The sequence below is a fragment of the Corvus hawaiiensis genome, chromosome 12, assembly GCF_020740725.1.
Source record: "Corvus hawaiiensis isolate bCorHaw1 chromosome 12, bCorHaw1.pri.cur, whole genome shotgun sequence".
Lineage (NCBI taxonomy): Eukaryota > Metazoa > Chordata > Aves > Passeriformes > Corvidae > Corvus > Corvus hawaiiensis.
In genome coordinates, this window is record NC_063224.1 from 2,485,780 (window position 1) to 2,499,661 (window position 13,882).

At 63.8% G+C, this 13,882-nt stretch overlaps 1 protein-coding gene across 4 annotated transcripts in view; it reads left to right on the top strand.

Annotated features, from left to right (window-relative positions):
• The window catches only part of GSE1 (Gse1 coiled-coil protein), a 100,668-nt gene that overhangs the window by 24,167 nt on the left and 62,619 nt on the right, over nucleotides 1-13,882 (top strand). For all 4 annotated transcript variants that reach the window (XM_048316683.1, XM_048316682.1, XM_048316684.1 and 1 more), the window contains exon 2: nucleotides 9,994-10,156. In XM_048316683.1, the coding sequence (XP_048172640.1) occupies nucleotides 9,994-10,156 (163 nt within the window). The remainder of the gene's footprint in view (nucleotides 1-9,993; nucleotides 10,157-13,882) is intronic.

Sequence of the window (13,882 nt, forward strand, 5' to 3'; positions counted from 1 at the left end):
GTCACCGAGCCACTCATCAGGTGAACAAATCTCCTTTCATGGGCACAGGAGGCAGCTGGCTCTGCAGGCATCCTGCTGCCGGGCATTCCGGGGGCTCTGTTGGACAAGGGACTCCTTGTCCCCAAGGGGATGCAGCGGCGTGGGGAACCCATGTCCTAAAGGTGGGTAGTGGCAACAGGGGACAGTGCCAGCTGCTGGCGTGGGTGACCCACACACGTGTCCTGGCAGCAGAGAGGGAGACAGGGTGGACACCACCAGCACTCCTCATCCTTGCATGTGGGGCTGGCTGTCCCCATGCAGCCCCGTGTGTCATCAGGGTGACCGGGCTGGCCCTTTTTGGGGTTGTTTTCTGCCCACCAGGTGTGGGGACCTGAGGAGGGGTTGTGCCACCATGCCAGGTGGCCACTGCTGCCATCTGGCTGTGCCTGTCCACATACAAAGTCCCGCTGCTCCCCCCCTCCTGGCCCCATGCCATGGGGTCACTTCCCAATAAGTCACCACAGCTCTGTGTCACGGTGGGTTCGCGCTGCGTGTCATAAGCAGCCACAACACGAGGCTGGGGTCCCCCCATGGCAGCCCACCCTCTGCCCATGCCCTGCTATCCCTGCCAGCTGGGGAAACTGAGGCAGCGGGGCAGGAGGCAGCTTGCCCGAGGGACCCAGTGCCAGGGCTGGGGAGAGCAAACAAGATTCTTGGCACGGGCCGGCAGTGCCGCGCTCTGCCTGCAGGCAGGGTTGCTCTTTGCTGGGTATGCAGTTTTGCTGCTGCTCTGCACCCCAGCTCTGGCTTCCTGGGGACTGTGCCCCTGTCCCCACAGGTGACACCACCTCACCTTGGCACTGGTGAATGGGGTGATTGTTCCCCCCAGGGGTGGCCGGTGCCCGGCGCTGTGTGTGGCGGGGCTGGCACAGAGAGCGGCTTGGCCTTGGCCCCCTGCCCGCTGCCGTGCCCTTTTCCAGAGGCAGCTGCCTGTGGGTACGGCTGGGCAGCCGTCCTGCCTGCGGGCTCGGCCAGGGCAGGACCCTGCTCCCCTGGGCCGCCGGGTCACCTCCGTGCAGGGTTGCAACACCCGGGGCCACCGCTGCCGTGAGCTTGCCGTTCTCAGCTCAGTGGTGGTTTTTCTCCCATGTTTCTGTGCCAGCTCCATCCCTAAAGCAGAGGAGGGGATGAGCAGGGAGCTGGTTCTCCCTACTCTGCCGAAAAGTCCCTCTGGGAGAGGCGCCCAGTGGCGTCACCTCTTGTAGAAGCGATGTGTCAGCTCCGAAAGCCCCTGGTTTTCCACCTTGGAGCTGTGTGCGGGAGGGGGCGGTCCTGCCCCCGCTCCCCGGGCACGCGGGAGCCCTCGGGGTGCTGACATTCCCTGGTCCACGCTGGGTTCCGTGCATCCCTCCCCTCCCAGCTCGCTTGCCAGCTAATGGCGCGGCTTATTCCTATGGCTTTTTAAGTGCTTAATGGCGCGCGGGGCTAATGATGCAGCTCCCTCTGTTCCTGCCGCCTGGATGGATGGATGGATGGATGGTGTCGGATGGCGCTGCCCGAACCTCCGGGAATGGGGACAGGGACGAGGAGGGGCCCAGCCGGTGCCCCGTGGAGCTGGGGTTGGGCGCGGGCGTCCGCCTGCCTCTCCTCCCTCCCCTGCGCGGCTGCTCGGAGCAGTAATGTCACCATAAACGATATTTATCACGAGGTGATAAAAATCTATTTCCAGCGACCTCTTGGAAATGGCCCTCGTAAAACCAGGCAGCAGACGGAGGCAGGAGGCAGACAGCGGGGAGGGGGCACGGGCAGGGAAATGGCTGTAATCAGCCACGGAGCAGAGGCTGGATCTGCCGGGGAGCCGGCCCTGCCATTCCCGACCCCAGGAAATTGATGGCAGCCGTGAAGGCCAGAGGGCTGCCCGGGCACAGCTGGGCAGATGCTCGGGCATCCCAGGGCTTGAGCATCCTGGGATGCAGCATCCAGGCTGTGAAGGGAGGACCAGAGGGATTTTTGTCTTTAGGTGAGCGGGATCAGGGGGTTCTGTCCCTCAGTGACACCTGAGGGATCCTGGGCTGGAGCTGGTCCTGGAGCAGCAGACTGGGATGGGATGCTGGGCTAGCCAGCTTTCCCCCAGGCTTCCCAGCCATGGGGATGGCCCCCTCCTCTGTCAAGCACCGCTGGGTCACCCCAGTGCCCCCTGTGTCCCTTCTGGGGGGCCACCATCGGTGCCAGAGCCCCTCCAGCTCCATCCCTTTGGTGCCCATGGCCAGGTGCTGATTCAGCATCTCAACACTAATTACTGAGCCTGTAGTGGATCCTGGCTGTAAATTCTCCATCAGGAGTGGGCTGGGTGGTGGAAAACCTCCCTGGCTTCTTTCCCTGCTGACCTGAGCAGGGACCCGTGGTCCCGTGTAATTCATTGGGGTGCTGAGTTGGCAGCATCTCATCCTCCCCCACCCACCTTTGGGGTGCACTGCCCGCCAGGAATCCCTCCTTCCTGCAGAGGTCATTCCTGTCATGCTCAGCCCAGCTGTGTCCCCACTAGCATTAGGGACAGCCTGCGTGACCCCATGTCCCCCCTGCACCCTGGGTGATTCTGCCAGTCTGGGCATTACTGGGGGCTTTGCCAGGCTGAGGGGACAGAGGACACCTGGGCCACCTTTTTTGGGGCTGGGGAGGTGGGATTCACTCTTCAAAATGGGGACAGTGCAGGGCCCCCCGTGTTGTCCCCTGAGGGAGGAGATTGTGAGGGAAAACAGCTCCCAGCTGCAGGGGCTAATCCGCTGCCCTGATGAAGAGACTTTAATCACTTAAACTAATTAACCAGGTGGGGCATTGGCTGGACACCCCCCCACCCCCCACCCCCCCACGCCTGGGTGTCCCCTGCCTGGGGTGTCTGCCTTAGGGGGGGACACGGGCTGGTGAAGCAGGGGCTGGCTGGGCGTGCAGCTCTCAGCCGTGGATCCTCACGGAGCTGTGCCAGGAGGGGACAGCAAGGACGATGGGGACATCCAGGAGGATGGGAACATCATGTGCAGAGCCTCAACATCCCCGTGGAGGGACTCGATGCCAGCGCGGGGCTCTGTGCCCACCTGGCCGGGGCGCGCGGTGACACGGTGGGGTGTGTGTGGCAGGTATTATCCTGCATTAAAGTTTCCCCTTGCAGATGGTTCACATTTAATCTGCGGCTTAAGGCAGCGCCGGACCTGGCGGTAAGTCCGTCTTTAGATGGCAGGCGGGAGCCGAGAACGGGCGCTAAGCTGCCCGCGGGATGGAGAAGGGGGACACGGCGGATCGAGGGACACGGATCGAGGCCTTAATGCCACCGCGCCGCGAGCTGATGGCCCAGCCGGCGTGCGGCCCTCGCTGGGATTGCCGTGACGTGTCCCCCCCCAAGCGGGATGGGGACCCCCAGATGTGTCCCCTCACCCAGCAGAGCCTTGCACCCACCTGGCTGTGCCTCCCTGCCTCGGTTTACCCCTGAGCACGCGGGGATTGGCCCGTGTGGGAATGTCCCGAAAACATGAGCCGCTGTGGGGTGGGTGGGGTTTTCCAGAGTGAAAAGTCCCTTGGGACAGCTGCCTTTCCCTATGGCAGGTATTTAGGGTGGCAGGGAGGGGACACTGGTCACAGAGTGCCCGGCAGCTCTGGAGCTGGAGGTGGGTGAGCTGTGCTGGGTGGTGGTGTCCCTGAGATGGGGATGGGGAGCAGGGGCTGGGGCTGAGCAGCTGCATGTCCTTGTGGGATGTCAGCAGGATTTGGGTGACAGACATCAAGCTGCATGCCTCCCATACCAGCTCTGGGCCCCATGGTCTCAGGGGGACCTGGAGCCGGGGCTGGGGCATGGTGGCAGTGGGAGGTGGGAGCTGCAGGGACATCTGAGGCCAGGGAGTGACTGCCCCAGCCAGGACAGTTTGTCTCAGTGTGGAACGGCAGCACTGCAGCTATTAACTCTGGAGCCTAATGATGACAGCGAAGGCTCTGTGCTGCACAACCTTGAGGAAATCCTTGAGGATTTGAAAAAGCTGATTGTTCCCTGCAGGCCCGGCACCAGGAGTGGCAGTGCTGCTGCCAGCCCTGCTGTCCATGCATGGGTGGGATGCTCACATCCTCCCCTGCCTCAGTTTCCCTGCCTTGAAAGGAGGGTGAAGGCAACATTCCCCAGCCTGGCAGGGACTGGCGAACGTGAGCTAGAGATGTGTGTCCCCACAGTGGGACAGGGACCGAGCAGGATGCGGGTCCCATCCTGCCCAGCCAGCCTGGCGCTGGGGTGATGGAGGGATGATGAGCATGGAGGGGATTTTGTGTGGACGTGTGGAGCATTGTGGAACACTGCACTGCCCGGGCATGGGCTGCAGGTGCTGACATCCCCACCAGCCACGGCTCATCCCACAGCCTGGAGAAACTGAGGCACGGGAGGAGACACGGCCTGGCCTGAGCTGCCGGAGCAGCGAGCAGCCGCCGATCCCCACGCCCAGAGCCCCAGAGGAGCTCGAGGAAAAGCCAGGAGCAGGCGGCTGCGTGCCCCCCGCCTCCCCCTCCATCACCTCCCTGTTCGCTGGCGAACAAATGTCTGTTCTTGCAAAAAAAAGAAGTGACAGGGGTCGGCGCAGCGCTTTCCACATGACCTGCCCGGGAACAGAGGACGTCTTTGTTAATCCAGCGAGCTGTCAGTTCAGCCTCTTCACAAAAGGCATAAACCACTTATTGCTGCTCTCACCCCTGACCCCGGATCCGCCTGCGCGCCCTCCATTGTGCCGTCTCGAGGAAGCTGGCAAACAATTTCGGCTCCGGCTCCCCCTCCCCGCCGGCGGCTGCACGCGGGGGCCGCCGCTTGCCCCGCCGGCGTGGGGAGCCGCTGCGGGGGACCCCCCTACACACACACACACACACACACAGAGCACCTCCCCCGGCCGCATCTGCGCGCCCGCCGCCTCGCCTGGCAGCTGCTGCGAGGGGATGGGGGCTGCCACAAAGGGAGCACCTCCCTCCCTCTCTGCCTCCAGCCATCCCTCCCTCCCCGGGGCTGCCGGAGCAGCTGGCCGGAGCCCGCAGGCTGCGGAGAGGGGCTGCCGGGTGCTGAGCGCCCGTGGCCCCCTGGCCGAAACCCCTTAATGAGAGGGGACAAAAGCTCTTTAGGGTCCCTGGCTGGGACAGGCTGGGACGGCGGCTTTAGCCAAAGCCGCTTATGGCCCGGCACAAAGCCGCCGGGAACAGCCCAGCTCCTCGGGGAGGGCGTGGATGGGGTGATGCTTGTGCCCTGCCAGCCTCAGGGTGCCCGGGGGTCACACGGGGTGACAGCCGGGGGAGGGGGGCTGAGCACGTGCCACTCACCCTGTCCCCCTGCGCCCAGCACCCGGACCCCGCGGCGGGGCCGGTGCGCGCTGGAGCAATTAGATGCAGTCACTTTGGGGCTATATATAACCCAAATTGCTGCCTGCAGCTCGTTAGCTGCTGTCAGAGCCGCTGCGGCCGCCGCGCTGAGGTGGTGTCGCCGGTGGGGGGCTGGAGAGTGACGCGGGGACCCGCTGCTCCCCGGGAATGGGGGCATGAGGGGGGCTGTGGTCGTGCTGGGGTGGCCACAGGGTCGGATCCTCGCTGAGGATGGGGTCCTGGGGGGGTTGTGCTTCACCCCATGTGCTTCTGCTCCAAGTGGTGCAGGGTGGGCTGTGGTGACACACGGGGGTCACGGCCAGGCCTGTCCCCCTGCCTGCTGCTCCCAGGGCTCGTGGCACAGTCTGGTGTGTGTGAGTGTGCTCGGGCATGGGCAGCCACTGGTGCATCCCTTGCCCGTGCCAGTGGTGTTTCCAGTCTCATCTGCCCTTGTGGCATTCAGCCTGACCACAGTCTCCAGCCCCTTCCATCCGTGCTGGTTCCCAACCGGCACGTCGCAGCTCTGCCGGCACACACCGGCCCCCACGCCGGCGAGGAGCGCGGCACCTCGGGCTGTCTGGGGGCAGCTGCGAGATGAGTGCGAACATATTGTGTGGGCTCCTGGAGCAGGCGTCACGGTGTCGCTGCTGGAGAGCGAGCGGGAACCGCAGCCCCGCTGTGACAAACGGCTCCGGCACAGCCGCAGCCGTGCCCACGCGGGCGCCGCGGCACAGCCGGCACCGCCGCTGCGCTGGGACAGGGATTGGGGATCCAGGTGGGCAGTGATGCTCATGGGCAGACCCTCGGCACACGGTGTCACCTGCCACCACAGTGACCCATCCCTCCAGCTGTTTGAATTTCCTGGGGGGCCACATCCCCATCTTGGGAAGGGTTAACGGCACCGTGTCTCACTCTGGAGCCTTTTGTTTCTTTCCCCTTTTTATTTTTTTCCCCTTCCCCTCTTTAATGAGGGGTTAGCACAGCTGTAATTGTAGGTTCCAACTTTCCGCCAGCAAACACGGCTGAGAAACTTTAAATACGGTGGAGATGCATGGACCCAGCCACCACCCCTCCCGTGGGCACCCATCAGGGCCAAGCCGTGCCACCAGCAGGGACCCCAGCTCCCCAGGGGGACCCCAGCCTGCTCTTGTGGGAAAACCCTGTGTTTTCAGGCTGCTGGGACAAGGATGAGGAGGGCAGAGGCTTCCTGGAGGGAAGAGCAGCTGGAAACGTCTGGGGGAACACACGGCAGGGGCTGTGCTGTGATAAAGCCCCAGCAGGAGCTGGGGGGCTTGAGGGCCTCAGCGACAAAGGGAACTGGGGGCAGCCTGCTCCGGCAGCCCTCAACACTCCAAAAACACCTTTTATCCTGAGCACCGCCTCCTGGGCCTGGGGGAGCCGGGGCACAGCGAGGGTTTGTGTCCCCCAGGCCTTCCAGCTGGGTGCTGGTGCTCTCTGCATCCCTGGGAAGTGCAGGATGTGGCCCCTCTGTGCTGGGCATTCTCCTCACCTCATCCCTTGCTCGCTCACAGGAGGTGGCACCGAGGTTGTGCCAAACCCCATCGCTGGTGCAGCTGTGCCGGTGCTTGCCGGGCTCCATGCCCGCTGCCTTGCTGGGGTGATGCCAGCCAAGAGCCAAAGATTGCATCCACCCCCGGTGCCCTGGCTGCTGGCAGCACGGGGGTTTTCCGGGGTGCTGCCACCCGGGAGGGTGGAGGTTGGGGTGTTGCGGTGGGGGCTTTGCCGTGCCCGTGGCATTCCCGTGGGCGGCGTTTCCGTGGGCGGCATCGGCGCTGCGCACGCCGCAGCCCGTCCCAGCAGCAGGCGAGGCACAGGGGAGGTGGAATGGGGAAGCCACGTTTTTGGGTGTCCCGAAGGCACAGGAAGTACGCTGGCGTGGCCTCCTGCCCTTTGCTTTCCCACCCCACCACTGGCATCCCAAAGCTGGGGGCAGAGCTGGGAGCTGCAGCAGGTATTTAGCCCAGTGATGGGAGCAGAAGGAATGTGCCCTTGGCAGGGAGGGACAGGCGTGGGGACACTGGGCATGGGGACACTATCCCCTGCCCTTGGTGCCATTGTGTTCCCAGACTGCCACACTGCCTGCCCTGGGCACCACACCAAGGGCAGGGGGGGCACCAGGTGACATGGCTGATGTGGGGTCTGGCAGTGCCTCTCTGTGTCTGTCCCTAGAGGCCACCAGCTGTATTTTGACCCTACTCGAGCTCTCCACGTCCTTCGTACCAAGAACCTGCTTGGGTAGAGAGGGGCAGATGCCACCCAGGAGGGGTTTGAGGAGTGTCATGCCATGGGGCCATCCCTGCCAGCTCTGGTTGGAGCCTTTTCCCTGTGGTTTTGTCACTTGTGGAGCTGGCCTGCGTGCCAGGTCCATTTCTCCTGTGTTAGTAACATCACATAGCGATGTCACATTGCTGTCACCCCCTGCACACCTACCCCTGACCTGGATGTGCTTGAGGCTGTGCCCTGTGTCCCTGATCCCTGTTGTGGATGTCCTGGGAGCTGTTTCAGGCTTGTCCATCTGCAGGTCCCTTGATGCGTGTCACGAGCGGGCCGGCCTCAGCTCAGCGCCATTCAGCAGGCACAGATCCTGGTCCCCTCTCTCCAGCCCTGGAAAGATGTGGGATGAGCATCTCCCAGAGCCAGGAGGAGCTGAGCTTCCTCCCAGTGAGATGTGGGGGATCGGCCAGCCCTCCCCTCAAATTTCAGCGCTTGGTGGCAGAGCACCCTTCCCTCCCAGCTTCTTCCCAAGCACCTCAGGGTGCTGCTTAGCAAATTAGCACCCAAATCAACCCGCTCGCCTCTAGTTGGGGGTGAGTCTTTGAGGACGTGGCTGGGGAGGAGGCCCCCCCACCGAGGGGCTGCCGCCATGCTTTATCTGGGTGGACAGATCCCTCCTAATTGAGCAGATATTCCGTGTTCGCAAACAGATGGCTCCTTTGCATCAATTATTCCTTATCTGTGTAACCGGGGATGATTTGCTGACAGATAGCGCTGGGTGAAGTTAAAGCAAGGAGGCGGCCGGTGCTCCCTGCAGAGCCTGGGGGTTCCAGGGGACACGGGTGGTGAGGGGAGGTCGGATCCTGGCTGCCCTTGGGCAGGTGGGACCCATCTCTGGTGCCTTTGCATCTCAGCATCGCTTGGCAGGAAAATAGAAGGGATGGGAGCTGCTGGTGCTGCGGGGCTGCTGGGTGGGTTGGGGTGTGGGTCAGGGTCTGGGGGGGCTCCCTGGGGAGCAGGAGGGTGCCAGCCTCGGCCCAGCTGTCAAAATCCACCTTCCCCCCCAAGACTCCGGCCTGGTGCTTCCCAGCTGCGTCTTGCCCAATGCTGCTGCGACACGTGATGGGGAGTGATTAATGCTAATTAATGATTAGTTGCTCCGGGTATCAAAGTGCACCCCAGCCTTTTCTCATGCCCACAGGTAGGGGATTGCTGCCTGCTGCTGCCGGTGGCATTGTCCTGGGAGGAGGAGCAGTGGCATGGCCTCCCCCCTGAGACATCCCTGCCACCTCCAGGGATCCCACCCCAAGCTGTCAGGGCTGGGGACTGATCCCTGGGCTTATCCCCTGCCTGCTGTGAAAGTCATCTTCTGTTAATCATTGGGAAGGAGAACAGCATCCCGCCATCACTGGGACAGCCGGTGGCACCCTGCCAGTTGGAGCTGGGACATGGTGGCACTCGAGGACTCACGGGATGTGCCAAGCACTCGCGGTTGTGCAGCGCTGCCATATGAATTCCATAAATTAAACCTTTCCAGGAAGCAAATGGTAAATTTATACGTCCACTTGTGTGTGTAGCTCGTTGAGTCTAAGGGCTTCCCAGCAAGACATCCACCGACCATCCATCTCCATGTTTATAGGAGTAATCCTGAGAAAAACAGGATCAACATAAAATCCTCACCGTGGCCCTAATGTCCCCAAATCAGGCGCACGGTGTCCCCGATGGATGTCACCTGTGGCAGGGGGAGGTCACCTGCATCCCACCATGCCCGGGGTGGGCGCAGCATCCTGTGAACCTGGGTTGTCCGTGTGTCTTTCCCAGAGTGGCACAACAGTTCTGGGATGAGCGTGGTGTCACTGGCTGTTGCTTTATTAAAGCTAAACAGGAGCGGTGACAGCCCAGGCTGTGTGCCCAGGCAGGAGGGTGACAGCTACAACAAACCCAGGGCCACAGCAGTGCCCAGGGGTTGAGGAGGTGGACTGTCCCCAAGCAAGGTGCAGCAGGAATGCCATCCCCATCCCAGCAGCACGTTTCCCTCGCCCGCCTGGCAGGGAAGGCGATGGGGGGTTGTTGATCTCGAGTAAACACTGCCCGGTTGAGTAATCGGGAGCTGCCTAACCGGCCAGCTGCTGCCGGCGGGCGAGGGGACGCCGCTTTGATTCATGTCCTCACCCCCCTGCAGCCTTTCTTGTCTGGCTGTGCTGGGAGCCATCGGCCGGATCCAGCTGTAGCCCCGCGGCGGGGCTGGCGTGCGGCTCCCGCGCTGGCCACGTGCACCGGCCGGCAGGAAAACAAAAGCATCTTGTGTCTGTGCGCCCCGAACCCCCCTGTGCCCCCCACCCGCGCCAGCGCTGCTCCGACAGGGAGAGGCAACGGCGCTGAGTGTCTGTCCTGCTTCTCTTCCAGGCGTCCTCTTCGTCCCTGGAGACAGCCATCACTAAGCCTGTGGCCGGTGAGCCCCGACACCGGGTGGCCAGCGCTGGGGAGAGCCCGGGAACGGGCAGCACTGCCCCGGACATCGGCCAGCGGACGCCTTTGGATGTGGAGGGTGCGGACGCTGGAGCCACAAGTAGGTGATGGTGGGGGATACCAGAGGGTACAGGGCTGCCATTCCCAAAGGATGCCCCCGTCCCACTGTGGGGTGACCATCAGCCCAGTGTGCTGCTTGGGGCTCCCAGTGAAGGCTCACGCCCAGCGGCTTGGGGTTGGGATCCAACACCCGCAGCCCCGCTGGGAAGGTGACCCCGATAGCTCCACGGTCCCTGCCCGCCATCCCCGGGGCCGTGAGTCAGGCTGTGGGCGCCAGGGAGAGCCGCGGTGTTGGGCTGGCTGTGCTGGGGAACCGGGGGGCCCCCGGGGCTGGGATGGACCGCGGCTCCAGGGACTCGGCCGCCCCGTCCGTCAGGAGCAGCAGCATTTTTAGGAGAGGTATCATGCGTGCTTCCCGCCTGCCGCCTCCCTGGACCGGCCTGTTTGCCAGCCCTTCCCGGCGGGCGCGCCGGGCCGTGTTGTGCTGGGCCACGCCAGGCTCCTTTGATCCCGTAACAGCCGCCGATGCCGGTTCCTGGCGTTGGGCTGGGAAGAGCCGGGAACCGCAAGGTGCAACGGGCAGGAAGCCGGGACAGGCAGGGAGAGCCAGGGGGCAGCCTGCAGGGCCAGGGGGCTGCTTGGTGGTGGGGATTTGTGACCCCTCACATTCCCTAAGAAGGACACTCCCCAGGATTGCAGTAGCCCATGTCACCCGTCAATCAGCCCCACGGGGATCTGGCCGTGGTTTGGGGACCCTGCAAGGCACTGTGTCCCCCGGGGGGGCCAGGATGCATTTACAAGCTGCTCACAGCCCAGCCGGCAGTGGCGTGGAGGCAAGCTGGGAGCCGTGGCCTGGAACGGGCCCGCTGGAGTCAGCCCGGGATTTATTACCCTGCCAGTGGCTGCCGGGCAAAGGTGACAGTGACTAATGGCTTGTTACACGCCTGCCACATCTCATCTGTGCACCGCGTCCCGCTGCCGCGCTCCCAGCCCTGCTGTGCAGGCAGCCTGCGCTGTGTCCCATCCTGGGGGGGGGACAAAGGGGTGACCCCCCCTTTGCCCCTGCAGGGACCTCAGCCAGAGAGAGTGACAATGACAGCTGGACAGCTTGGCATGGAGACCCACACTGTCAGCAGTCCCTATGGCCAGGCAGAGCCAGGCTGGTATCCCCGGGAGCACCTCCATATCTTGGGGGTGGTGACACATCCCAGGGTGTCCTGGTGAGCCTTGTGTCACATACAGGACTTCCTGGTGCACAAAACCCCTTTGTGGTTGCCAAACCATGAGCCACTGCTCTGCCAGCACGGTGACAATCCCATGCCAGGGTGGCTGGGCTGGGATGCCGAGGGGATCCTGTGTGCGTGTCCGGATGGATGCTGACGGAACCACAAATGCATTCACCAGGAAAATTAAAAAATTAACAGGCATTGGCTCGCTCTAGATTAGTAAAGGCAGGAGATAAAAGCAGCTCTTTATACCTTGTGAGAATTGCTGATAAGGGCATTTGTTCCTCTGTATTCTTTAAAAAGAATGCAATAAAAATTTAAAATAGAACGGGAAAAGGGAGTTGGAGGGGGGGGAAGCACGAGGAGGGTGGGGGGGAAGCATGAGGAGGGCTGGGGGGGTGGCGGGCAGCAGCGGCACCGCAGCAGCACCGGCGTGGCGGGCACTAGGGCCTGTTGCAGGAAGAGGAGGAGGAAGGAGGGGATGCAGAGGTGAGGGTGAGCCGGGAAAGGGCTTGGGGCTGTGTGTGTGGTGGTGTGGCAGTTTGTTTGGGGACAGCTGGGTGTCCCTGTCATGGCCTTTGTCTCCTCCTGCAGAGATGCCAGTTCACGGCTGGCAGTGCCAGGATGAGATTCCTCACTGAAGCCTCCTTCTGGCCCGGGGGAGGTGGGGGTCTGGCCTGTCCGAGGCAGCCGAGCCTGTCCGGCGCGTGGAGGCAGCCGGCGTGGCCGGTGAATGATGGGCAACTTCCTCCTGTGTGAGTGGGCTGAGCCCCACCCCACTCATGTCACTGGTGTCCCCAAGCCCAGGTGATGGTGGCACGGCACAGGGCTGACCACCACCATCCCCACCCGGGGGGGACAGTGCTGTTCTCATTCCCACTCCTGGTGCAGGGGGTCCCTGGGGCACTGGGGTGCTCCGAGGGGAATACCCCTTATCTCTGCAGGGTCTGGGCTCAGGACCACCCTGGGTGCTCACTGTGCTGGGCCAGGCTGGCACCCCTGAGCCTCCCAGGGTGTCTTGGAGCAGTTTTGGGGTGGGGGTCAAAGGCCTGGATCCCACCCCAACCTCTGGCCCCCATCAGTGCCTGGCACAAGCATCCCCTCATCTCTACATTTGGGGAGAGGTCACCTGTGGGGTCATCAGTAGTGACACCCCCCTCACCCTAATTCTTGGCATGCTGCGGAGGGAGGGAGACCCCGCGGGACCCCCCGCATCGGGGGAACCCCCATCCCAGGTGAACTGGGGGGGTGATCCCGGCTGGGAGGGGTCCCGCTCCCTGCCCAGCATCCCCGTTTTCGGAGCCCCTCGTGCCTCGCTGCCGGTGCCCGTCGCCCCCGCCCCCGCCGCCCTGCCCTGCCCGGCCCGGCCCCCGGTGAGTCACGCTCCAGCCGTGCGGCTCCCGGGGCGGCGGGCGGGCGCCGAGGGAAGCAGGAAGCGGCGGGGGAAGGCTCGGCACGGCTCGGCTCGGCACGGCTCCGCTCCGCTCGGCTCCGCTCCGCTCCCTCCAGCGCTGCCCATGGAGGAGCGCAGCCCCCGCTGGACGGCGCGGCCCGCGGGTGAGTGACCCCCCCCACGGGAACCCCCCAGCAGCGCCGTGGGGAGGGGGCAGCGGGGTCCCCCCCGGGTGCGGGTGGTGCTGGAGGGGTGGGATGGGTTTGGTGTGATCCCGCCGCTCGCAGACCCCCCCCCAGCCCATTTGCTGGGGGGCCCGGCGTGGGGGATGGAGGTCACCCTGGGGTCGGGGGACCCTGCGGTGTGGGGGACAGAGGTCAGCCTGGGGCTGAGAGAGACTGTGGAGTGGGGGATGGAGGTCACCCTGGGGTTGGGGGACCTCATGATATAGGGGGGTGGAGGTTGCCCTGGGATTTGGGGGCACTGTTGTTTGGTGAATGGAGGTCACCCTGGACCGGGGGGACCCCATGGTATAAGGGGCAGTGGTCGCTTTGTGTTTGGGGGAACCCATGGTGTGGGGGATGGAGGTCACCCTGGATTGGGGAACCCTGTTGTGAGGGGAACAGAGGTCACCCTGGGTCTGGAGGAACCCATGCTGTGGGAGAGCAAGGTCACCCTGGGGCTGAGAGACCCCATGGTTGCCCTGGGGCTGGGGGGTCCCTGTGATGTGGGGGATGGAGGTCACCTTGGATTTGGGGGACCCCACTGTGTGCGGACTGACATCGCCCCAGAGTTGGGGGACCCCATAACACAGAGGGTGGTGGTCACCCTGAGCTTCAGGGGACACTGTTGTTTGGGGGATGGAGCTCACGCTGAGGCGGGGGACCCTGTGGCCTGGAGGATGGAGGTCGTCTTGGCTTGGAGGACCCTATTGTGTGAGGGGTGGAGGTCACCCTGGTGGAGGAGCACCCGATCATGGGGGGGACAGAGGTCACCCTGAGCTTCAGGTGCCCCGTAGTGTTGTGGACAGAGGTCACCCTGGCCTTGGGGGACTCCCTGGGTTGGAAAATGGAGGTTGCCTTGGAGCTGGGGATCCAGCTGGGGAGTGTTGTAGGGAGATGAGACCCTCTGGGTGCCGTGACCCACA